General features: G+C 41.5%; 2 protein-coding genes across 2 annotated transcripts in view; one reads left to right on the top strand and one right to left on the bottom strand.

Moving 5' to 3' along the window:
• The window catches only part of LOC124790057 (UPF0489 protein C5orf22 homolog), a 484,274-nt gene that overhangs the window by 262,274 nt on the left and 194,589 nt on the right, over positions 1-27,411 (top strand). The gene's annotated exons all lie outside the window — the stretch shown is intronic.
• Positions 10,147-27,411, bottom strand: part of LOC124790056 — a 49,280-nt gene continuing 32,015 nt past the window's right edge. The window contains exon 3 of the mRNA XM_047257618.1: positions 10,147-10,389. Coding sequence (XP_047113574.1) covers positions 10,297-10,389 — 93 coding nt within the window. The 3' untranslated portion in view covers positions 10,147-10,296. The remainder of the gene's footprint in view (positions 10,390-27,411) is intronic.

The following is a 27,411-nucleotide window of genomic DNA, read 5'->3' as shown; positions in this document are numbered from 1 at the left end:
CTTTTTTCTTCGAGGAAATGCGTGATTCTGGTTTTGTAACTGCTACCGTGACGTGTGAGAGGTACGCCGATATGTTACAGAACCTCATCATCCCCAGCCTGGCTGATAAACACCTGCTGGAACGTACGATGTTTATGCAGAATGGCACTCCACCCCATATTGCTAGACGCGTGAAAGATCTCTTGCGCACGTCGTTTGGTGATGATCGTGTGCTCAGCCGCCACTTTCGTCATGCTTGGCCTCCCAGGTCCCCAGACCTCAGTCCGTGCGATTATGGACTTTGGGGTTACCTGAAGTTGCAAGTGTATCGTGATCGACCGACATCTCTAGGGATGCTGAAAGACAACATCCGACGCCAATACCTCACCATAACTCCGGACATGCTTTACAGTGCTGTTCACAACTTTATTCCTCGACTACAGCTGTTGTTGAGGAATGATGGTGGGCATATTGAGCATGTCCTGCAAAGAACATCATCTGCTAATTATTGCTATTCTGATTAGATGAAACGCCATCTGTCGGACATTTTTTGAACTTTTGTATTTTTTTGGTTCTAATAAAACCCCATGTCATTCCAAGCATGTGTGTCAATTTGTACCTCTCTATCCACAATATTCCATGATTTATTCAGTTTTCAAATTTATACTGACTTTTTGATCACCCGGTATATGTCGGTGTATCTTTTCTTAAGTGGTGAGAACGTACTTTCCATGCCAGCAAGGAGCATTTGCCGCAACGCCGACTTATGTGGAGCGACCGAGCTCGCCGAGTCAGTCGTGTGCTGGAGTCAGCTGCGACTAGAGTTGTAAAACTACTGTAGGCTACCACAAGTAAGCGCAGACTATGTTCGTTTTCCTAATAGCTTTTGTCAGTTAAGGTCGTTTACTTGCATGTTGGGTGTGTTGCATACCTAGCGGGTGTTACCTCATAACGATCGCTTTCTTTACGTATGCGAGCAGTGTCTTACTAGAGTCGCCTAAAAACTGTAAGAGGTGAACCGCTTAGAAACTGAGTGAGGAAATATAAAGGGCTACGTAAACTACAGAACACTTTTGTTTTACATAGTGCGGCGGTACGCCACATAATGTGATAAAAATGGTATCAAATAACTTCGTAAATATACCATAACCGACGTCGTAACGAAATATAAAATAATCTCTTCTCAGAAGAATAACGAAGACTCTGTAATCAATTAATATGATCTGCGAATGTAACTGCATATCTGTTTATTTTGCAAAAAGATCTCTCTCTTCTCTTTTGTTTCTTCGTAATGTAAGAAGTTACTTTGTTAAAAAAATGGCTCTAAGCACTATGGGACTTGGCATCTGAGGTTATCAGTCCTCTAGACTTAGACTACTTAAACCTAACTAACCTAAGGACAGCACACACACCCATGCCCGAGACAGGATTCGAACCTGCGACCGTAGCAGCAGCGCGGTTCCGGGCTCAAGCGCCTAGGACCACTCGGCTGGTAGCTATTTTGTGACGAGGCACGAAAACGTGTGTTTCATGCAATATTTAACCTAAATATAATCAAATATTACTTAAAAGTGTTGTCAGTTTTTGTATGCACCACGAAGCGGTAAAATTAATTTCTTTGTGCAAATTTTATAGGGTAACATTGGTGCAGAGGTCAGCGCCATTGTTCTAAATGATACGGCCCAGAGACGTAACAAATATCTTAATATTCGATAATTTTGACAAGTAAAAAAATGTAAATGTTGGAGATTTCTCTTGATGGGCGGTTCTTCCTTTGCAACAATAAAAGTAATCAATATTTCCAATATTGGATTATATATGAGTAAACTGAGTTCAGTAAATTTATTAGATCCTCGCTTGACGAAATCGCAGGAATCTTCTTAGCCTTGCATTTGCACAAAAGTAAAAATAATTCATCAAATCGATATCAACGAAAGAAGTTTATATTCCTGAGATGCAGAGATACCATACATATTCTAGATGTTACATAGGAACATGTAAGAATTTTTTTTTTTTTTAAATGGACTTGTAGTCCGGGGTGATATGTTACAATACAGCATCGCCGGTCTATTGCGGTCCAACTGTGTTGGTGAGGCAGTAAATTTCCACAGGGCAGTGACTCCGTCACTGCAATTCACTTTGGAGATGTGGTGTAGTCCCGTACCACCCTCTGACGGTGATAGTACTACATGAGTCAGGCAGAAGAATTTTGCCTAACATGGGCAGGTGAAGGTGTGGCGGTGGGGCTTGTAGTCCCGTACGCCAGGGCAGGGGTTGATGTAAGAAGTGGCGTCTTTTAGTATAAAAACCCGGTGTTGGAGAAACTAACTGCGAGAAGCACGACAACTGAATCACTGACGTAAATAATTTTCCGGTTGTGAAGCAGGCACAATAACATTAACTTAAACTTTTCATAATATATAAAAACCAATACATAAAGAACCACCAAAATAGTTACCCTCCTGTCCGTTATCTAAGAATAAACAGTATTCATAGCAAAACTGAAACTGTCAATGTTTAATTCCGATTTCATTCGAAGAGTGTTGATTTGTTACGTGTAACAGAGGGGTATTGTAGAAAAGATAAAGAAAACAATACAAATTTATCAAACAGCGCTGGAAAACGCCACTTCCTTGACAAAAAAAAAAAAATAAAGTAAAATAAAACCAAATACTGACCAAACATCGCTTCAGTACTTCGTGTAAATTATATGAAACATTTTTTATTATTGACAAACAACTTTCGCATTTATCAATAGCAATACGAAACTCTTGCCTTTCTCTGTGATGAAGAACGTTCTGTCGAGTACAAAATAACAATAATAATTATATGCTTTTTTTTCCTCCCATGAACCATGGACCTTGCTGTTGGTGGGGAGGCTTGCGTGCCTCAACGATGCAGATAGCCGTGCCGTAGGTGCAACCACAACGGAGGGGTATCTGTTGAGAGGCCAGACAAACGTGTGGTTCCTGAAGAGGGGCAGCAGCTTTTCAGTAGTTGCAGGGGCAGCAGTCTGGATGATTCACTGATCTGGCCTTGTAACATTAACCAAAACGGCCTTGCTGTTGTGGTACTGCGAACGGCTGAAAGCAAGGGGAAACTACAGCCGTAATTTTTCCCGAGGGCATGCAGCTTTACTGTATGGTTAAATGATGATGGCGTCTCTTGGGTAAAATATTCCGGAGGTAAAATAGTCCCCCATTCGGATCTCCGGGCGGGGACTACTCAAGAGGACGTCATTATCAGGAGAAAGAAAACTGGCGTTCTACGGATCGGAGCGTGGAATGTCAGATCCGTTAATCGGGCAGGTTGGTTAGAAAATTTAAAAACGGAAATGGATAGGTTAAAGTTAGATATAGTGGGAATTAGTGAGGTTCGGTGCCAGGAGGAACAAGACTTTTGGTCAGGTGACTACAGGGTTATAAATACAAAATCAAATAGGGGTAATGCAGGAATAAGTTTAATAATGAATAAAAAAATAGGAGTGCGGGTAAGCTACATCAAACAGCATAATGAACGTATTATATTGGCCAAGAAAGACACGAAGCCCATGCCAACTACAGTAGTACAAGTTTATATGCCAACTAGCTCTGCAGATGACGAAGAAATTGAAGAAATGTATGCTGAAATAAAAGAAATTATTCAGGTAGTGAACGGAGACGAAAATTTAATAGTCATGGGTGACTGGAATTCGTCAGTAGGAAAAGGGAGAGAAGGAAACACAGTAGGTGAATATGGATTGGGGCTAAGAAATGAAAGAGGTAGCCGTCTGTTAGAATTTTGCACAGAGCATAACTTAATCATAGCTAACACTTGGTTCAAGAATCATAAAAGAAGGTTGTATACATGGAAGAATCCTGGAGATACTAAAAGGTATCAGATAGATTATATAATGGTAAGACAGAGATTTAGGAACCAGGTTTTAAATTGTAGGACATTTCCAGGGGCAGATGTGGACTCTGACCACAATCTATTGGTTATGAACTGTAGATTGAAACTGAAGAAACTACAAAAACGTGCTAATTTGAGGAGATGGGACCTGGATAAACTGACTAAACCAGAGGTTGTAGAGAGTTTCAGGGAGAGCATAAGGGAACAATTGACAGGAATGGGGGAAAGAAATACAGTAGAAGAAGAATGGGTAGCTCTGAGGGACGAAGTAGTGAAGGCAGCAGAGGATCAAGTAGGTAAAAAGACGAGGGCTAGTAGAAATGCTTGGGTAACAGAAGAAATATTGAATTTAATTGATGAAAGGAGAAAATATAAAAATGCAGTAAATGAAGCAGGCAAAAACGAATACAAACGTCTCAAAAATGAGATCGACAGGAAGTGCAAAATGGCTAAGCAGGCATGGCTAGAGGACAAATGTAAGGATGTGGAGGCTTATCTCACTAGGGGTAAGATAGATACAGCCTCCAGGAAAATTAAAGAGACCTTTGGAGAAAAGAGAGCCACTTGTATGAATATCAAGAGCTCAGATGGAAACCCAGTTCTAAGCAAAGAAGGGAAAGCAGAAAGGTGGAAGGAGCATATAGAGGATCTATACAAGGGCGATGTACAATATTCTGGAAATAGAAGAGGATGTAGATGAAGATGAAATGGAAGATACGATACTGCGTGAAGAGTTTGACAGAGCACTGAAAGACCTGAGTCGAAACAAGGCCCCTGGAGTAGACAACATTCCATTGGAACTACTGACGGCCTTGGGAGAGCCAGTCCTGACAAAACTCTACCATCTGGTGAACAAGATGTACGAGACAGGCGAAATACCCTCAGACTTCAAGAAGAATATAATAATTCCAATCCCAAAGAAAGCAGGTGTTGACAGATGTGAAAATTACCGAACTATCAGTTTAATAAGTCACAGCTGCAAAATACTAACACAAATTATTTACAGACGAATGGAAAAACTGGTAGAAGCCGACCTCGGGGAAGATCAGTTTGGATTCCGTAGAAATGTTGGAACACGTGAGGCAATACTGACCTTACGACTTATCTTGGAAGAAAGATTAAGGAAAGGCAAACCTACGTTTCTAGCATTTGTAGACTTAGAGAAAGCTTTTGACAATGTTGACTGGAATATTCTCTTTCAAATTCTAAAGGTGGCAGTGGTAAAATACCGGGAGCGAAAGGCTATTTACAATTTGTACAGAAACCAGATAGCAATTATAAGAGTCGAGGGGCATGAAAGGGAAGCAGTGGTTGGGAAGGGAGTAAGACAGGGTTGTAGCCTCTCCCCGATGTTATTCAATCTTTATATTGAGCAAGAAGTAAAGGAAACAAAAGAAAAATTTAGAATAGGTATTAAAATCCATGAAGAAGAAATAAAAACTTTGAGGACTGCCGATGACATTGTAATTCTGTCAGAGACAGCAAAGGACTTGGAAGAGCAGTTGAACGGAATGGACAGTGTCTTGAAAGGAGGGTATAAGATGAACATCAACAAAAGCAAAACGAGGATAATGAAATGTAGTCGATTTAAGTCGGGTGATGCTGAGGGAATTAGATTAGGAAATGAGACACTTAAAGTAGTAAAGGAGTTTTGCTATTTGGGGAGCAAAATAACTGATGATGGTCGAAGTAGAGAGGATATAAACTGTAGACTGGCAATGGCAAGGAAAGCGTTTCTGAAGAAGAGAGATTTGTTAACATCGAGTATAGATTTAAGTGTCAAGAAGTCGTTTCTGAAAGTATTTGTATGGAGTATAGCCATGTATGGAAGTGAAACATGGACAATAAATAGTTTGGACAAGAAGAGAATAGAAGCTTTCGAAATGTGGTGCTACAGCAGAATGTTGAAGATTAGGTGGGTAGACCACATAACTAATGAGGAGGTATTGAATAGGATTGGGGAGAAGAGAAGTTTGTGGCACAACTTGACTAGAAGAAGGGATTGGTTGGTCTGACATGTCCTGAGACATCAAGGGATCACAAATTTAGCCTTGGAGGGCAGCGTGGAGGGTAAAAATCGTAGAGGGAGACCAAGAGATGAATACACTAAGCAGATTCAGAAGGATGTAGGTTACAGTAGGTACTGGAAGATGAAGGAGCTTGCACAGGATAGATTAGCATGGAGAGCTGCATCAAACCAGTCTCAGGACTGAAGACCACAACAACAACAACACAATGTTTGTGTATGTGAACCGTACTTCCATCAAAAGTAATTGCTTTGTTACATAAAAGCGAAAAGTTATGCGATGAACTAATTTTAATATATATAAAATGCAGTTTATGTTCTTAAGGATATAAAAATACAATGGACTAACACTGAATGATGTGCGGTTCTAATTACGTGCAAAATAAATGAAGAAATAAATAAAACAAAAGGCAAAGAGAAGTCGCCAGTTCCCATTTTCTCTCTTAAACGATCATTTATGTTTCTTTCCCTACCAATTCTAGCAATAGTACCGGTAATCCACCCATGTATTACGTCATTTATGTTGTGTACAAAAACTGCTGAACCATAGTTTCGGTAGAGCGCAACTCTAGTTGTAACACTACCATTGGTGATAGGCTATGCGTTGTACATTGCCACATTATTCTTTGTTGTGGCCGAATGAGTAAATTCTTCTTGGCACGTGTCTGATTTCGGTACGTTCCTTCTGTCCAGGCCCGACTGTTACTTTGGTGCAGCGCCTTGAAAAGGAAACTGGACTGAGTGGATTAAGTTTTGTGCACGACATCGCAGACTATGAATCCGTTAGTCCAGGACGGTCACGGCAGAAAATTATTCTGTGAGAACTTGTTGCTATCATCACTTCGGATCTCACCCGTAAATTGGCACTGAACATTTACCTTCCTTGTGTGTTTATTGTTTTATCGTTTGTGTGATTGATGATAGCCAGATCTTGTCTGGATCAGCTGCTAGCTGTTGAGTACCGTGTTTAATGTTTAATTTTCTTTTTCTTTCCTTCCAGTGTGGTCTTTTATAACTATTGATTTTTCTTGTTATTGTGATAATTTAGGGAGTGCCAAAGCAGAACATAGTTTGAGCAGCATTTAATAACAAGGACCTTTTTTATATTCTGCTTTTATACGTAATCAGAGCTTATCTTTTTATAGCAAAATATTTCTACTTATTTAAATTGTTGTTTTAACGATTTAAATGCTCTCTCTCTGAGTGTTATACTTCACCACCATTTGTTTTCCTGACTAATTTTATTACTATTCCAATGCTCCAGTGGGCTTTTTATGTCAATGCCTGTGCTTTTAATTATTTGAGAAGTATATATCTGTAATGATCTGAAGTGAAAGTTATTTAATGAATTTAACTAATATGCTATAACAAATGAACTGAGTTTATTAAATCTTATGATTTGTTTCTCAGGAAATTCCATATTGATAAAATTTGCCATTTCTGTAGATTACTCGGCTAGTAAAATTAATTGTGCAGATATCCTGTTTAAGAATTGAGCTTATTCATGGTGTGGTACCTTATCTCTTAAACCCAGCTGCCCGCTGCCTACCCAATATGGTCTCGTCTTTTCGTGTAAACAATTTCTCATACATATTTCCTCGTGCTAGTACGTATTCACAGTACGTGTCAAGTCATTTCATATTACAATATTCAAGGCAACATTTATCTGTTGATGAATTGCGTCAGAGAAAACCCAGTTTGCCGCCTGTTTCGATACTGTGCGACAAAATGCGATGAATCTGGTATGTTCAGGTGCAGAATTAGCCTGGTTTGGTTAGCCAAAGAATGGGCATTTTTTGGGGCGTTAGATCGTATCATGTAGGTTTTATGGAGAAAGTGGAATTTATACTTATACGGTTACAGTTGTGCGGGTCCAGGTTGGTCTGCAAGACGCCATCTAGTTATGGCAGAGACTTGGGGTGAGTCTCGAAATGTAACTTAATCATTACGGAAGTAAAGTCCACAAATAAGTTAGGAAAGAAACTTCCTAGACAGCTGGAACTAGGTTCACGGCAACAAACAACCTCTAATGAAGCGCTGCATGCAGGCCACAATGAACTGTATTTGAACATTACAAGAAAATACAAAAATGAGAAATACATAGTAAGTGTCACACTGACCGTGCGACCTGTACAATTATTTCCAAAAAGTTTTGTCGGATGTTCGCATAACTAGATCCACGTTTTCATGTGAACCTAGAATTTTCAGAGAATTTTTTTATTTTGAAATGTTTTTTTAAGATGGCAGTTATGGGAAAAATATAACAAATCAGTACAAAGACACATTTATTCGGATGACAATGGAAAACACGAAATATCGAAGACAAGTTGACAACATAACATTTGAAGATGGCTTCGACATACCACACAAATGTTTTCCACATTTTATGAAGTTTTCTGGGGCATATACGTCCCACTACATACAAGTTATGTACAAATCAGCCGAATTACTCAGATGTGCTGTAATGTTTGGAAACAATGTCTCTGAAATATAAAAAATACAGATAGGTACTTTAGATATTCTTTGAATGGAGAAGAAGGTGATTTGATGTGATTTGCGCGAAACAGACGCACTGTGCCTCTAAACACACGCCGTTTCGTTTGATCGCTCACAGCCTTCTACGTATCCATCCCGTGGTCCGTAGTATTTTTCTCTAAGTTCCGAAAGCACCGCGCTATATCGCAAAAGTAGACGGATATGATATGTAGAGGTCCCAACGCTCAAAACTGCGTATTACTTTAGTGGGACATACGTGTTCCATTGATTACGAAACCCCTATAGATCGCAGTAGAGCTCAGCGAAATATTACCAACGACAGCCACCGAACATTCCTTGGAAGCCCCGATTCCTTACAGTTAAGCGAATAAAAATAGTATGTTCCTTAATTCGCGTGAGATTCAATCATTAATCATTCTTCAGTCATAACCATCGAATAGAAGTGTGAAACATTCATTTCTGTTACGGTTGTAGAGTAATAATAAGAGATACAGAATCACATTCTCTTAGCATGCCGGCTGTATGTAAACCAGCAAACGGAATTATTGCAATAATTAACCAGATGAAATAAAACATTTCTCACTAATTTGACAAACTTCTTTCATCATAAAGGCATGAAAAGTGAAAATGGAAAAGGTCCGAAGCGCCATTTTCGTATAAAACGCATTTTACGTGCTATTGTGTTTTCGGTACTCTGTTGAATGTCCCTAGACTTGGTCCAGGTGTCAAACCATGGAGAAAGTCTTTCACACATGCGTTGGTAGACGACGTGAGCTCTAATACACGTTGATTCTTGCAAAGAAGAAAATAGGAGGCAGCAACTTTATTTACACTAATAGCGCCATTACTGGTTTCGAACCAACGGGTTCATACATATAACAAAATGGCGCAAATGACTCTGAGCACTATGCGACCTAAAGACATCACACACATCCATGCCCGAGGCAGGATTCGAACCTGCAACCGTAGCGGTCGCTCGGTTCCAGACTGTAGCGCCCAGAACCGCACGGCCACTCCTGCCGGCCATATATGTAACATTTGTTATGTTGTTAACGTTAGTTGTTGAAAAAAAAAGCTAACAAGTAATGTAAAAAACAACAAATATAAACGTGAACAGTCGTCTGAAGACGAATCTGTCGGTTCGAAACCGGTGACGGCGAAATTTGTGTGATTAAGCAGTTCACCACCAGCAGTGGAGGGCTAAACTTTGACAATTACAGTCACTCGTGCTCGCGAAACGTCAGAAAAATCATCAGACGAACGTCGGCCGAAGTACCCGAGACAGAAGCGAAAAGTCAGTTTGTAAACAGCACTGTTAACAGTGACTGGTTGCTGTTTTCTTCTTTGTAAGGATCAACGTGTGTTTCGTACACAGCCACTGTCTCCAAAATGTCAACTTGTAAAAACTTTCTTCTTGGTAATTAGAAAAGGCAGTTTCCTGTTGGTACACGTAGAATGTGCTTAATAAAGTATTTATTTTCCAATTTGTCTCACTATTTTTTGCGGTGGTGCGGTGAGTAGCACTATTCTGTGCTATCAGAATACATTCTCGATTTTTGGATGGAAATCAGTTATGTATAAATTGAGAAATACTGTTTTTTATTTTCCTGACAAATGTGAGATTTGGCACTCAGAACATTTTCCATTTTCACTCTTCATATAACAAGTTTTAAATAAATGTAACAATGCCGTGTAAAATCGTAATAAATCTTAAAAAGCCAGGCAATGGCTGTAAGATCCACAGGTAAAAAAAAAAAAAGAAAAGAAAGAAAGAACGAAGGGACGGTGTATTACGACATCTTTCCTTTTTTCAACCCCCCAGTTAACCAGTACAGCAAAAACACTCCAGTTGTTTATATTGCCTGTTTGGATATTGTGTAGCTGCGATGATTCAGGGTACGAGATTATATTGCAGCTTTCGTTTCCATCGGTGCGCTGTTTAACTTCCAACCGACAAAAAACTGTGTGGGTTGAGGCAGCAGGGTGACAGGTGTTACCTGAAACAAACAACAAGCTTTGGGTAATACAGTTGTATTGGTGCATCTCTATTAGAAATTTTTTTGTTACCTATTTTGTGTACATTTATTATTAGTTTTTATCTATACTTTATGAGTAAACCAGTGGACTGGAAGTCTCCTACATCTTCTGAAGTCAGGATCGTTTGCTCTGAAGTCCCATAAAACCTATTGGTATACTGCACCATCGAGTCAGTTTCCGACGGAAGCGAACAATCGAGGTTCGCTCTTATAGCCTTCCCTTTGCCGTTAGCCTTGTATAGGAGGAACAGAGATGAGAATCCTCGCCGAGAATAGCTCGCGTTGCTAAACACCCGTTTCCTGACCTCCTACTTTCACACAGTGCTTTCTCTGCTAAAGGCGCTTACACATCGCAACTTCAATAATTATTCCAAGACTTCGCCAACGACAGTCCTTCATGAAAAATTCCACTGTTAAAACTCTCATTCCCTCAGCATCACATGATTTAATTCGGCTACATTCTATCACCCTTCTTTTACTTTTGTTTATATTTCTAATACTACCTCTTTTCAGCACACTGTCCCTTTCGTTCATGTGATTTTTCAAGTTCTTTGCCATCTTTGATGGAATTACGATGATGTCGCAACCATCAAAGTTTTACTTTTTTCTCCTTGAACTCTAATACACTTTCCGAACTTCTCCTTTGTTTCCTTTACTTCTTGCTCAATTTACGCATTGAATAACATCGAGATAAGTTACTATTCTTTTCTTGCTCCCTTCCAACTACTGCTTTCCTTTCACGCCCTTTGATTTTTCGGAGCAAACTGTTATTTTCTTCTGGCTCCGTACACAAATGGTTTAACGATGAAAGCTCAAATGCCATACACCGTACAAATTCTTCCGATGTGTATCTACTACAGCTACACCTACATTTATGTACTCTGGAAGCCACCGTACAGTGGAAAGCAGAGTGTACATCGTACCCACACTATCGATTTTAACGGTAAGTTTTATCGTGTGGAAGGATGATTATCAGTTAAGACTTGAATTAAGAATTATATGTGAACTGGAGGTGGAGAGAGGAAGAAAGGAAATGAAAGGGAGGGGAGTGAGCACTGCTGTGAGCTGCAGTGGGACATTACGCGGAATCAGCGGCCACGAGTGAAAATGGATACCGGGCCGTGATTGGAACGCGGAATCTCCTTCTTGCTAGGCACGTGCGTTTACCACTGCGCCGTCCGGGACGCAGCGTTATCGCAACTATGCGGACTCACGGCCGATCCACATCCCCATCTAGCGCCACTTATCCGCAGTGCCTGTCAATTTCCCCTATATTCAGAATGGCTCTGAGCACTATGGGACTTAACATCTGAGGTCATCAGTCCCCTTGAACTTAGAACTACGTAAACCTAAATAACCTAAGGACATCACACACATCCATGCCCGAGGCTGGATTCGAACCTGCGACCGCAGCGGTCGCGCGGTTCCGCCTCCATATTCGCTCACTGAGATTCCCAAAGGATGTCGGACGTATCTGTGCATCCGCACTGAAGAAGGTGGATCCATTACCCAGCTAGGCCAATCAAATTGTAGGAATGCGTGGTATCTGTCCTTTTGGACATGTCCGAATGTAACACACATTCATATAATTTGAATTAAGAATCTCTGCGCAGAGAAACTTTCACGTAAAATGCTTTATACGGAATCCTCCTCTCTCGCAGGGAGGTATTTGTTGTGGGCTGGCAGGAGAGCCAACCCGTATGAATAGAGGAAGCCGAAAGGCATGCGTTTAAGCTCACGCAGGCTGGCGTGAGGTCTGGAACAGGACAAGGAAATCAGAACCCAGAAAAACGGACGCAGATGGTGGTAATACTTAACTTTAATCCATTAATGTTGAACGTCGCTCTTGTCTGTACATTCTTTACAATATCAATAGCAACTGATAATGGCGCCTTGCTAGTTCGTAGCAAATGACGTAGCTGAAGGCTATGCTAACTATCGTCTCGGCAAATGAGAGCGTATTTTGTCAGGGAACCATCGCTAGCAAAGTCGGTTGTACAACTGGGGCGAGTCCTAGGAAGTCTCTCTAGACCTGCCGTGTGGCGGCGCTCGGTCTGCAATCACTGATAGTGGTGACACGCGGCTCCGACGTACACTAACGGACCGCGGCCGATTTAAAGGCTACCACCTAGCAAGTGTGGTGTCTGGCGGTGACACCACAGTATTGTTAGTTCGTTATTTCAGCATTTTGCCGCAAGCCAATGTGCAGTGCATGGCAGAGGGTATTCTTTACCACAGGTCGTGATTTTCTGTGTTGTCCAGCTCTAGTATTGAACAAAGGGAAAATGTTTGTTTGTCCTTGTATATGTCCAGATGTTCGTTGGCTTATTCTCATAATCCTTACGCGATGGTGACAGCATAATGGTCGCATAGTTTTTCTTCATATATAGGTTCTCTAAATTTATTCACTAGGCTTTCGCGAGAGCGAACTCGTCTTTGTTGCAAGGATGCCTTTTCCAGTTACAATTTGTATGGGCTATACCGAACTGTTACGACCCTAGCAGCGAATCTCTGAATTCGTTCAATGTCTGTTGTCGTGACTACTTGATGACTCCAAACACTGCAGCTATACAGTATAATTTTCCTCACTAACGCCTTGAACAGCTTCATATGTTGACTGATCACTATTAAGGACGTGGAGGGGCCGCGTGCTAGTGTGAAACAACATCATCACCAGAGGTGATGATTGCGAGTCTCCATTTGGCCGGGTGGTCGATCATGCAATTTTCAAATTTGTGAAACATTCGGATGTGATTGTGGCCATTAAGGCACCGGTCGAAGACGTCTGACCACCACCAGCACGTCGTACTCACTTCACAAGTAACATTCTGTGTCTTCCCGTCCCTTTAGTTGGATACTAACATAATCCAGAATAGGGAATTTCAGTCCCATGTGTAGGCTGCTGTCAGCACAACACAAACGGTTGTGTATGGAGTGGCGCCGTGATTGAGAAGCATGGACTGTTGATAAATAGCGTCACGGTAGGTTCACTGATGAATCGCCGTTCTGCAATAATCTGGATAACCATCGTCGGCGAGTATGGTCGCAACCTGGGGAGAGGACCCATCCTTCCAATGTTTCGGAGAGACACAGCTATGTTATTCTTGGTCTCATGATGTGGAGAGCTATCGGGTATGGTTTTAGGTCACGGCTAGTAGTGACTGAAGGCACATCAGTAGGTCACGGACTTCCTGCATCATGCAACTGAAGTCAATCAACAGAGGAAGGTCCACTGGACCTGACGGGATACCAATTCGATTCTACGCAGAGTACGCGAAAGAACTTGTCCCCCTTCTAACAGCCGTGTATCGCAAGTCTCTAGATAAACGGAAGGTTCCAAATAATTGGAAAAGAGCAGAGGTTGTCCCAGTTTTCAAGAAGGGTCGTCGAGCAGATGCGCAAAACTATAGGCCTATGTCTCTGACGTCGATCTGTTGTGGAATTTTAGAACCGCGTATAATGTCATTCCTGGAAACCCAGAATCTACTCTGTAGGAATCAACATGGATTCCGGAAACAGCGATCGTGTGAGACCCAACTCGCTTTGTTTGTTCATGAGACCCAGAAAATATTACATGCCGGCTCCCAGGTAGATGCCATTTTTCTTGACTTCCGAAAGGCGTTCGATACAGTTCCGCACTGTCGCCTGATAAACAAAGCAAGAGCCTACGGAATATCAGACCAGCTGTGTGGCTGGATTGAAGAGTTTTTAGCAAACAGAACACAGCATGTTGTTCTCAATGGAGAGACGTCTACAGACTTTAAAGTAACATCTGGTGTGCCACAGGGGAGTGTTATGGGACCATTTCTTTTCACAATATATATAAATGACCTAGTAGATAGTGTCGGAATTTCCATGCGGCTTTCCGCAGATGATGCTGTAGTATACAGAGAAGATGCAGCATTAGAAAATTGCAGCGAAATGCAGGAAGATCTGCAGCGGATAAGCATTTGGTGCAGGGAGTGGAAACTGACACTTAACATAGACAAATGTAATGTATTGCGAATACATAGAAAGAAGGATCCTTTATTGTATGATTATATGATAGCGGAACAAACACTGGTAGCAGTTACTTCTGTAAAGTATCTGGGAGTATGTGTACGGAACGATCTGAAGTGGAATGATCATATAAAATTAATTGTTGGTAAGGCGGGTGCTAGGTTGAGATTCATTGGGAGACTCCTTAGAAAATGTAGTTCATCAACAAAGGAGGTGGCTTACAAAACACTCGTTCGACCTATACTTGAGTATTGCTCATCCGTGTGGGATCCGTACCAGGTCGGGTTGACGGAGGAGACAGAGAAGATCCAAAGAAGAGCGGCGCGTTTCGTCACAGGGTTACTTGGTAAGCGCGATAGCGTCACGGAGATGTTTAGCAAACTCAAGTGACAGACTCTGCACTCTGCATCGCGGTGTAACTTGCTGTCCAGGTTTCGAGAGGGTGCGTTTCTGGGTGAGATATCGAATATATTGCTTTCCCCTACTTATACCTCCCGAGGAGATCACGAATGTAAAATTAGAGAGATTTGAGCGCGCACGGAGGCTTTCCGGCAGTCGGTCTTCCCGCTAACCATACGCGACTGGAACAGGAAAGGGAGGTAATGACAGTGGCACGTAAAGTGCCCTCCGCCACACACCGTTGGGTGGCTTGCGGAGTATAAATGTAGATGTAGGTGTGTTACCCCCCGTGCAACAGTAACATGGTGTAATTTTTGAAGAGCGCAATGCTCATCCACACGTGGCAAGTGTATGAAGTACGAGCGAAATTCCTCGATCCGTCCTTGATAGAACGAATGTGGCAGCATCTCGTACGTCAAGTCCGCACAGTGCCAGCACTCAGGGTATCACGTACTAGTTGCAACAGCTGTCGACCAGCTTGCCTCTGGAAAGGATACAGCGGCTTTATGACACACTTCCTAATCGAATTAGTGCATGCATCCAGGCTAGATGGGGTGGAATGTCATACTCACATTACCAAATACTTTGTAAATTTGGTGTGAGTTTGTAATCGCTGAAATAACCTTTCATACCTTCTCGGTCCTTGAAGTTTTATTCAGTTTCCTTCTCTGCATATAGTTGCTTCACATTTTGGGCAGACAGTGTATATAATTTGTGTGTATGTACGTGTAGATACCGGTAGTCCCACATTTCCTTCTTATGTGTAATGAGGGAGAACATTTACGAGTTACACGGCAGCTGGGTTTTCCTACTGAGTCCCACAGGATCGTGCGACTCTCAGCTCGCGGCCGTCTTGTTGTTTTTGGGGTAGGGGCGCTCCGCTCCACCCCCCTCCCTCCCCCCGAGCACATGCGTCGCGTGCTCACGTGCCCACCCACCCACCCCCGCGGGCCGCTTCCCTTACGCCGGCCCGTCACAAAGATGGCGGACATTATTTCTGCGTTCTTTTCTGTGCCCCACCGCCGCCCCGTGGGGGTGACGTGCCTGTCTTTCCACCCTCCGCGCCGCCCCCTTGCTATTTTATTCCTTGATCCCTAATTTCCCGAGCGCAGCTCCCGCCCGTCGGCCCCCCCACTGCTTATTGCCATTCGGCGCAATTCCCCGCCCCGGTCTGTGAGCCGGCGGGCGCGCTACGCACGGAGGGAATCGATCGCGAGTTCGATATCTCGAGCACGGGAGTGGCTGGCCGCCCCACGCACGTCTGCGGCGGCGGGATTGCCTCGCCTCCGATAACTCCATTCTGGCGGCCGTGGCGGCGGCGGGCTCGCGTGCGCGCCTGTTTGTGCTCGGCGCCTGGGGCAAACATTCCTCCCCCCGCCTCCCCCGCCTGCGGGCCGCCCGTTCGCAACTTGGGTGATGGAAACTGCTGAATACATTAAAAAAGCAGGGAGGCTGGCGAAATGGTCTGGGGAGGCGCTCTCCTAGCCCGAGGAAGTGCCGGCAGATACGGCCGCAGCGCACGCACCTGCCGAGGCCCTAACAAACGACGTCCATAAACCGACAATGACACTAATCAGCACTCGCATATCTCTGTTATACCTGCCGTAACGTGGACATACCGTGTCTCACCATAAAATATCGAGACGCCTGTTACTGGACGTTAATGTGGGGTCTGTCCACACTTCGACTTTATTACCCCTTGAATTCTGCCAGAGGTAGTTTGAATAAGCTAACTGGATGTATGTGGAGGAATGGCAACCCATTCTTCCTCAAGAGCCGGAAACAGAGTACGTATTGACGTTGGGCATTGGGTTCTGGAGACAAGTCGGCGTTGTAACTCATCCGAAAGGCTCTCAATTGGTTTCAGGTCTTGAGTCTGGGCAGACTAGTCCTTTTCAGCAATGTTATTATCCGTAAACCAGTGCCTCACAGATACTGCTTTATGATAGGTTGCTGATACAATCACCGCCCCCGAACTGTTCCTATATTGTACGCAGTATGCAGTACTATAAAATGTGTTCATATCATTCCGCATTTAGCGCTTTCTTGAGCGCAATAAGAGAACCGCACTCTACCTACGGAAAACATTCCATACGCTAACACCACGTCCTTTGCACTTTATTGTTGGACTACGCATGGCAGGTGACGTCCGCCAGGTATTCACCAAACCCAAACCCTTCCATCGTATTGTCACAGGGTATAGCATGATTCATCACTCCCAATGAATCTTTACCAGTCATTCAACTTCCCTTCGCGTAGCTCTTTAGACTACCTCAAACGAAAAACCTGCCTAGAATATTGCCTAGTGATAGTATTCTCAGTATACAATACCAAGATACATCATCATGGATTTTGGCAAAACAGAGGATGCACCTGACAATTTGTAGAACTACTTACGAAACATGTGTAAAATACAGGGTATCTAGCAAAGGAGTCCCTGATTTTAAAATTAAATATCTCGAAAACTAAGAGCGATAGACGAATGCAAAAAAAGGCCTGTTTATTATTAAAGCTGTAAGAATTTTATACACAAGTTACAGAGACTTTTCGAAATAGATGGCGCTGTACGCTGTGCAGGTCGTACAGTATCAGCATGCTTAATTAAACTCGTCCTCTGCAAGCAGTCTTTGCAGTCATATCATAGTCTTTTCTAAATGTCCACCGCTCGCAGTACGGAGGTTCATTTTTGGAACACATCCTACGACCAGCTTAGAGACAGAAGTGAAGACACTTTCTGCAGGACCTGACCATCATTTTGCAGGACAATGCTCAAGCACGAACAATGCAAGCTGTTACTGATTTGTTTGACTGATGAGGCTACTAAGTGCTATACTACCTACTGCGCTCTCCTGACTTAAGCCCTCGTGAGTTCAACTCGATTTCTAAACTGAAGGAAACACTTCACGGCATTCGCTTCACCTGCTACAAATTAGTCGGGCAATAGACGGCGCCGCTCGAACTGTCAACACAACTGGAACTGCTAAAGAGTATCCTACCTCTTCCACATCGCTGGCAACGGGTTATACACAATTCTGGTGACTACTTTGAAGGCCAGTAAAACTTTGAAACACGTATCTATTTTGTACGAGCTGTAAATAAATAGTTGTCACTATTAAAGTTCCAACCCTCGTACATGTGGGAACTGTCGTTATCTGATGGACTTTCATTTACGTCTCTCTTCTCGCATTGCCTGTGAAGCGTGTTGGTGTATTGGCTCATATTGTATGTTTCATGTTGTTCGCATCCTTGTTGTATTCATAAGATATACCAGAACCAAGATATACGGAACTAGATCGTACTATGAACGCCACTGAAACTAAAGTAGATTTATATTACCCATCATTAATTTCAAAAAACCTAATAACTGACATCCCACCCGCTTTAGATACCATATAATACCATGGCTACGGTTGATTTTGCAAAGGATCTGAACTGGTGTGCCCATTCTATACCGCCATGTTGTTCTCTATAGTGGAGGGGTGTCCGCAGTGTGCTTCAAGCAATGGTACGACACGTACTGTAGTACCGTTCACCGCCAGAAGAGTAGTAATAAGGAACTACCACAACTAGGACGATCTTGTTAGACAACTAAAAGTGCTGATAAAGTCATCAGAATTACTATTATTAGAAATATGTTTAAAACAGCTGCACAAATTCGCACAGAATTGATAAGAACGAACAAGAAAAACGTATTTGTTGCAAAAGTAAAGGGAAGTTGACTGATTCCGGCGTAAAACGATGTGTGGCAGTGAGGAATTCCCTTGTGAAGCCCTTATATAAAAAGAAGGCACTCGAGTGGACTGGAAAACATATAATAAGTGGAACGAAGACTAGAATAAAGTATTGTTCACAGATGGATTGAGATTTTTGGTACTAGAAGGAGGATATTTGTTTGTCGATCTGAAGGAGAAAGGATGGCCCAGCCGTGCATTCTTCCTACAGCTTTAAACACGGTGGAGTTCTATTTTGGTCTGGGAGTTTTTGCAGGAGATGGAGTTGGTGACATTATGAAAATAGAAGCACTAAAAAAAATGTTCAAATGTGTGTGAAATCTTATGGGACTTAACTGCTAAGGTCATCAGTCCCTAAGCTTACACACTACTTAACCTAAATTATCCTAAGGACAAACACACACACCCATGCCCGAGGGAGGACTCGAACCTCCACTAGGACCAGCCGCACAGTCCATGACTGCAGCGCCTCAGACCGCTCGGCTAGAAGCACTACCAACGCATACTTCAGTATCTTATGATACCACGTGGATTGCGCTTAATGGGGAAAGGAAAGGGATCACATTACAAAAGGATAATGCCCCAGAACGTCTGTCGGCGTTCTGTAAGAAATACATTCCTTCGAAGGAAAAATAGTACTCAAAGATATGACGTGGCTGTCTCAAAGCCCTTATTGTAGCCCTACTGAAATGATCTGGGATAAAGTGAAGGCGCATCCGGAAAATTCACGAAACAAGCAAGGAACATATCTGGAACGTCGTTAAGGATGTGTGGAATCATGTAGACTCGCAATAGCTACGAAACGTATTGACAGCATACCTGACTTTGTGAGGTGGTCGTTAAATCTAAGGGAGGGTACTTTGATGAAAGTAAAATATAATTTTACTGTTTGTATTATATTTAGAAGTATATAATTATATTTCTGGGGAAATAGCCTTTTGTTTGTATTCACATTTGAAATATCAGATAACAGCTGATTGTTAATTGTGGCTATACTGGATATGCTTGTGTACTGTGACTGTGCGAAACAATGATTTATTTGTACTTTCTGCTATCGTCGCTTTTATTTGTTTCATGTTTAATTTAACACAGCGCAATTACAATTACGAAATGATTACAGGTAAAAATAGTTACAACTAGTCAGTTAGTGACACGTTTATTTCTTTGAGTGATAGATGCATACAAACGATGAATCACGAAAACATTATAGCATATCTCCAACCATTTTGTAGGGAAGCAACTTCCACTGTTACGTACGAAATTATATCGATGTGGGGCCTACTTTTAAAAGTGATGAATAATTACCTTACCGGCGAAATACAATGAGAACATACTGATGCTTGAGTGTGTTTCCATGTGTAAGAGCAATGAATGAAAGAACATTTTAGAAGTTCTTTCTTTCACAACCGAGTTACAAACTTCATGTCTCCCGTGAAATGCAGTCTTGCATTATCATTCTTCATTACGAGATTGCAGTGACCGATTCATCTTACATAGTTTTCAATAATAATAAGTTCTAATATTTGCCCAAAGTAGATAATTCTAGTAATTTACCCTCGATATATTCAAATAATATGGGACTTTTCCAGTGTACCTCATTTATTTACACTGTGGAGTGATAACCAGCCTCTTATTCAACTTTTCCCTTTCTCTGGGTCTTTCTGGGTTTCTCAACAGTTATTTCGTTATACTACTACTTTGTAACCAACAAACTTCAACAGGAATCAATTGCAGACATCCACCGAGAATTTTTATGAAATCATTTATGCATATAGTTACTTATCAAAGTTCTTATGTCATTTGACTACAATTTCTCTCTATTCGTAAACATAAATAAAGTGTCTTCTCGCAAGAAATTGCTGATACTGTTTCTATTCATTAGTTATCATTCTGTTTACTTCTGCCTAATAATATCGCTAGCAACATTAAGTTTAGCTTAATTTAAAAAATCTTCGTAAAACCACTTATATACCTTGGCACACATGTGGTGGGTTCTACCATTAGATAAAACAGTCGATTACATAATGTGTAATGATGGAAACATATCTTATATTTTTAATGTATTTTTCTCGCTACTCATGTGATCAAAAACAAGCAATGATCGTAGTTCCCGGTCTTTAACATGATGATTTTTTTCTTATCATCTCTATTGCAATTTACAACTCTGAGTGAAATAATTACTACGGATATTCCCAAGAAACGTCTGGAAATTTGTATAGGATACCTCAGTAAATGATTCTAGGTGATTTCCGCGTCAACAGTCTACAGCAACTACTAGAAACGTCAAGTAGCGAAACGTAAGCTAGCACGCCTTCGAATAACAATTCTGTTTGTTAAAACTACACATTTATAGCAGTCCTGTTAGCCAAATTAGAGTTCAGACATCATACTGCACTGCCTCACTGTGGCTTCCGATGTTGCAGTGTCCTGAGCTTATTGGTAATTACTCCGTTAGTGGTTGCTAAAGCCTCTCGTTTCCTAATCGATGGAAGAAAGAAAATGTTTATTAGTATATCAGGAAATTTGATCAAACAGAACTTTGTTAAAAGGCTGTTATCCTCTTTCTATTGTCGTTGGGTAATGTTATTTAACACGTCCTTCACATTACGGTCATTGGAGGGCGTCTGAGAAAAAGATAGACACAGCCATTTGGGGCGATTCAAGAAAATAAGTAGACTGTTATCCGAAACAGAATGTTTACGTTTCTCATATAAGAAATTTCAGGGGTGTTCTAAATTAGGACATTGTCAAAATAAAGGTTTAATAAAATTTCATGAGACTTGATTTCAAACTGAGTGTTGTTTTATACACAATACAGGCTAACTGCTTGTTCAGAGCACGTTCAATGTACAGATATTGAAGCTGGCAGATGGCAGAGACAAAGACACGTAGATTGTTACAACTGAGCACAGAAAACTCCCAGTCATGGTACCCCCTACCCCCTCTCCGGCAACGTGCTCGCATGTACTTTAAATCTCCATGACGTCACAGTACTCCCTATGTCCGGGGAGACAAAGAGACTGCTTCCAGAAACGAGCCACTAATTACTGAGAGCTTCGTAAACATTTTTGCGTAATAATATCCAATAAAAATAATTTTGAAGCTATACTGATTTTCGAAATAAGCAGCGTTACGAGAACAGTGCATAAAAGTACAAATGGGACCGAATTCAGCTAATTAAACACAAAATTTAAAAGAATCGGATGATGGGGGAGGGGCGAACGTAATGGTTTCAAGATGCTGATAACTGTGAACAGAATGTAATAAAACTACATAAAATACTGAAATATTTCCGTTTAACGTACTTTCGCTAGCATTTATTAATTCAGGTTTGTGATAAGGAAAGTGAAATATCGATCGTACGAGACTTCAAACAGCTGAAAAAATTCACATGTGGAGAAACTGGTACTTGTTCTGTGCAAATAAATGCCTTTTCATCAATTAGTAAACTATAAAATTACATTTAATACGCTTGAGATGGATAAGTAAAGCTCTGAGTCGTAATTTTTTCTACAATTCTGGAATTATTATACTACTAACGTTTAGTGGTGAAACGCGATACATTTTTCCGCGTTGTTTCTCTAGTGCACTACGTAATGGTTTCTTTGTTCTACGTTACACCTTATTCGTTACGACTCAGCTTTACTTTTAGAGCTAACCAACGGTCTACTTTTGCACCCTACACAGAAGTTAGGAATAATGTCGGCCCAACATTATAGTATAATTGAGGATTGTGTAGTAAGTGCTCAGAGGTGACTTCGGTGCAGTCCTTTATTAAAATTCAGTCTCTAATTTAAGAAACGTACGCCCCACATAGTCCCTTCCACGCAAGGAGACAAAGTGATCCATCGTTCCAACAAAGATTCGATAACGTATAATATACGGCGTTTCGCGACCGCATCATATTTACTAAACTCGATGGAATCAGAATGAAATGTATATGGCATGTGTTTTTGAACAATTTTCACTTATAGCAGGTACAGAAGTCGTACTTTTTAGTAGTGCAGAATATGGCGCAAGGATGTTGTCATTAGTTTCATTTTCTGTTCTTTAACGAGTTTTCATTTTTACTTTTGTAGTGTCAGAGGAAGTCAGTGAGTATTACGTTCACAATACGTAACAAAGGATGTGAACTACTGTCAGAGTGATTTTGTTTATGGTTAAGTGAAACACGATATTTCAGAAAATATCACTTGGTCTTAGCCTTGATCACTGTTTAATTATTGCTTTACAGCCTTATAGGTTATGGACAGTGGGAGTTGAGACCATTCGGATTATAGCCGTGTAAGAAGACTGACTGTAAATTTTGGAATGAAGTGCTCCTACAATTACCGTGGAAGTGTTCCATGGAGTAGCACAGCATGTTAGATCTCTGGTAACGAGTCTCTCTAAAGAAGCGTCCCTTATCTGCGTACTTCACAGAAGCAATGTCAGTGCACGACTCGTCTACGTGGGCAGCAGGTAACAGTGACGCGTTCAGAAGACTGTTTCAAAGAGGTTAATGTAGTTGAGGAAGTAGGTGTAAAACACTATACTGAACAACATGGTGGAATTCTACGAATACCACAAACGAATCGAATACTAAAAATCAGCGCCAAAATTTTACGTACAAAGTGACTGCGCCACAGAAACTGTATCATCGGAAAGTGTTATGACTAAACATAATGATATGTGCAATAATGGAAACTAGTTTCCTTTATAAGTTCACTAGATACGTTTCGTTCTTTTTATATAATTTCTAGGACAAAGGGCATCAAAAAATTGCAGAATGCTCAATTTTTTCGATTACATACGACAAAAATTAAAATACACGAATAAACCAAGTTCTATGTATTTCCTGCTTATACTAAAAGTGAACTTCCTTTGCTTGAAGTATAGGGCAAAAAACAACAAGCATGTGTCTTGGAGTTAATCGATGGAAACATACCCTTCAGCACCTCCCCCATCCCTCTCCTCCTGTTTCTCTGAATTTTCCTCATTTTACACTTTCATTATGTATGTTAACTGGTTCTTAATTTTCTTCCGTCTTGGCACACAGCAACGAAAATCGGAGTATTACAAACTTTTGCGGATTATTGACGACTTGCGGAAAACAAAGAATATCTGTATGGTAGATACACTGAGTCTATGTCTAAATTTATAAATTTTATTGCCGAACGGAGTGGCCGAGCGGTTCTAGGCGCTAGAGTCTGGAACCGCGGGACCGCTACGGTCGCAGGTTCGGATCCTGCCTCGGGCATGGATGTGTGTGATGTCCTTAGGTTAGTTAGGTTTAAGTAGTCCTAAGTTCTAGGGGACTGATGTCCTTAGAAGTTAAGTCCCATAGTGCTCAGAGCCATTTTAGCCATAAATTTTATTTCTTTCTTTACACTTCATGGTAAAACTGGGTTCTCTAGTGAATTAGGTGCTTGCCAGAATAGTTTAAATTAATGAAATTAGTTCAGGTTGATGGAGCAAAAATTCGTTATTGTATTCTAGTTCATGGGATAAACAATTTTCTGTTTGTCTTTTATATGCTAAGAGCAGAAATCACTTTTTTTAAATAAAAACCGTTGGCAAAGTTTTAAAAAACGTATGTTAGAAGTATCAGTACAACGAAACAAAACATGAAGTTATAGAATACATCAAACAAGTGACTTAAAGTAATTAAGTTCAGGTGCAACTGCACACTTGAGAAACCTAGTTGTTTCTAGAAACACTTACGACGGCCCTATAATGTTGATGGACATTGTGCATGGTCTTAAGTCAAATATCATCTCTTGCAATCTTTCATTGTGAGGAACTCTTTGAACTTGCTAACGTGGCTCAAGACAGATGAACCTATATTGTTTTATTGCTATTATTGTTTATGAAATTGTGTATTATTGACGTTACTGTACTCTTTTAATATTGAACAGGCCCTCTATTGTAAAAGTACTGGAAACATAATTCTTGAAGATCGTTTCTCTCATGAGGTCCCCACGTGTTCTAGTTCTGATTCGGTAAAATCAGTATTCACATTCATTTAATTCACAATCCCTCTTATGGGACACGGTACGGAACGCTTTCTAATTAATTTATAGGGCAGCAAAGAATGAGATCGACAGTAAATAAACTGGAATAGCTGCAACAATTCTCAAACAATCGGCTATGACTGGATTTCTCTATGTCCTTGCGGTGTCCATTCATCAACGCAGCAGCTAGCAGCTGTAATTGCTGGATATTGCATTAGTTCAGATTTTCATAACTCCCGTGTAGCTTATTCAGCCTTGATTCCCGGCTGGAGCCGTCACAAAGTGACGAGTAAGCTGGAGAGCAGCCTCTCGCGACTGTAGGGGAATAATTCAAGGGGCTCGCATCGGGGGGGAGGGGGGGGGGGGGGCGCCCTACCTCCAGAAATTACTGCTTAACGCCCACATCCCAGGCGTTTTACTCCTTAATTCCTTTCTGTGTTATTAGTGGAGAAACAAAGCAACATATTTTATACAGATTAAAGTATCAGATATGCCGTGGTCTCGCACGATAGATAAAACAGCATCTTATTAATCAACCAAGGACGCAGAACATTATTTTAAGAGAAACAAGTCCAGATTATTACAATGAGCTAAAAAGAATTTCGTGTCCTTGCCTCATATCATACATAGAAAGAATGATCCTTTATTGTATGATTATATGATAGCGGAACAAACACTGGTAGCAGTTACTTCTGTAAAATATCTGGGAGTATGTGTACGGAACGATCTGAAGTGGAATGATCATATAAAATTAATTGTTGGTAAGGCGGGTGCCAGGTTGAGATTCATTGGGAGACTCCTTAGAAAATGTAGTCCATCAACAAAGGAGGTGGCTTACAAAACACTCGTTCGACCTACACTTGAGTATTGCTCATCCGTGTGGGATCCGTACCAGGTCGGGTTGACAGAGGAGATAGAGAAGATCCAAAGGAGAGCGGCGCGTTTCGTTACAGGTTTATTTGGTAAGCGTGATAGCGTTACGGAGATGTTTAGCAAACTCAAGTGGCAGACTGTGCAAGAGAGGCGCTCTGCATCGCGGTGTAGCTTGTCGTCCAGGTTTCGAGAGAGTGCGTTTCTGGATGAGATATCGAATATATTGCTTCCCCCTACTTATACCTTCCGAGGAGATCACGAATGTAAAATTAGAGAGATTCGAGCGTGCACGGAGGCTTTCCGGCAGTCGTTCTTTCCGCGAACCATATGCGACTGGAACAGGAAAGGGAGGTAAGTGCCCTCCGCCACACACCATTGGGTGGCTTGCGGAGAATAAATGTAGATGTAGACTCGCTGAAGTTTAAACTGCTGTATCTACAAAAAAGTAACTAATGTGTGAAATAAGCTGCCGTATCGTCTAAGTCAATGTTATAAGGGTCCGAGTGATTTCTATAGCTGGATAATTTCGTCCTCCCCCCATGAACCATGGACCTTGCCGTTGGTGGGGAGGCTTGCGTGCCTCAGCGATACAGATAGCCGTACCGTAGGTGCAACCACAACGGAGGGGTATCTGTTGAGAGGCCAGACAAACGTATGGTTCCTGAAAAGGGGCAGCAGCCTTTTCAGTAGTTGCAAGGGCAACAGTCTGCATGATTGACTGATCTGGCCTTGTAACAATAACCAAGACGGCCTTGTTGTGCTGGTACTGCGAACGGCTGAAAGCAAGGGGAAACTACGGCCGTAATTTTTCCCGAGGGCATGCAACTTTACTGTATGATTAAATGATGATGGCGTCCTCTTGGGTAAAATATTCCGGAGGTAAAATAGTCCCCCATTCGGATCTCCGGGCGGGGACTACTCAAGAGGATGTCGTTATCAGGAGAAAGAAAACTGGCGTTCTACGGATCGGAGCGTGGAATGTCAGATCCGTTAATCGGGCAGGTAGGTTAGAAAATTTAAAAAGGGAAATGGATAGGTTGAAGTTAGATATAGTGGGAATTAGTGAAGTTAGATGGCAGGAGGAACAAGACTTCTGGTCAGGTGACTACAGGGTTATAAACACAAACCAAATAGGGGTAATGCAGGAGTAGGATTAATAATGAATAAGAAAATAGGAATGCGGGTAAGCTACTACAATCTGCATAGTGAACGCATTATTGTGGCCAAGATAGATACGAAGCCCACACCTACTACAGTAGTACAAGTTTATATGCCAGCTAGCTCTGCAGATGACGAAGAAATTGAAGAGATGTATGGTGAAATAAAAGAAATTATTCAGGTAGTGAACGGAGACGAAAATTTAATAGTCGTGGGTGACTGGAATTCGTCAGTAGGAAAATGGAGAGAAGGAAACACAGTAGGTGAATATGGATTGGGGCTAAGAAATGAAAGAGGAAGCCGTCTGTTAGAATTTTGCACAGAGCATAACTTAATCATAGCTAACACTTGGTTCAAGAATCATAAAAGAAAGTTGTATACATGGAAGAATCCTGGAGATACTAAAAGGTATCAGATAGATTATATAATGGTAAGACAGAGATTTAGGAACCAGGTTTTAAATTGTAGGACATTTCCAGGGGCAGATGTGGACTCTGACCACAATCTATTGGTTATGAACTGTAGATTGAAACTGAAGAAACTACAAAAACGTGCTAATTTGAGGAGATGGGACCTGGATAAACTGACTAAACCAGAGGTTGTACAGAGTTGCAGGGAGAGCATAAGGGAACAATTGACAGGAATGGGGGAAAGAAATACAGTAGAAGAAGAATGGGTAGCTTTGAGGGATGAAATAGTGAAGGCAGCAGAGGATCAAGTAGGTAAAAAGACGAGGGCTAGTAGAAATCCTTGGGTAACAGAAGAAATATTGAATTTAATTGATGAAAGGAGAAAATATAAAAATGCAATAAATGAAGCAGGCAAAAAGG

The sequence above is a fragment of the Schistocerca piceifrons genome, chromosome 3 (assembly GCF_021461385.2).
Source record: "Schistocerca piceifrons isolate TAMUIC-IGC-003096 chromosome 3, iqSchPice1.1, whole genome shotgun sequence".
NCBI classification, from domain to species: Eukaryota; Metazoa; Arthropoda; class Insecta; order Orthoptera; family Acrididae; genus Schistocerca; species Schistocerca piceifrons.
The sequence above is the reverse complement of the archived record's forward strand: the minus strand, read 5'-3'. Positions and strand labels throughout refer to the sequence as shown.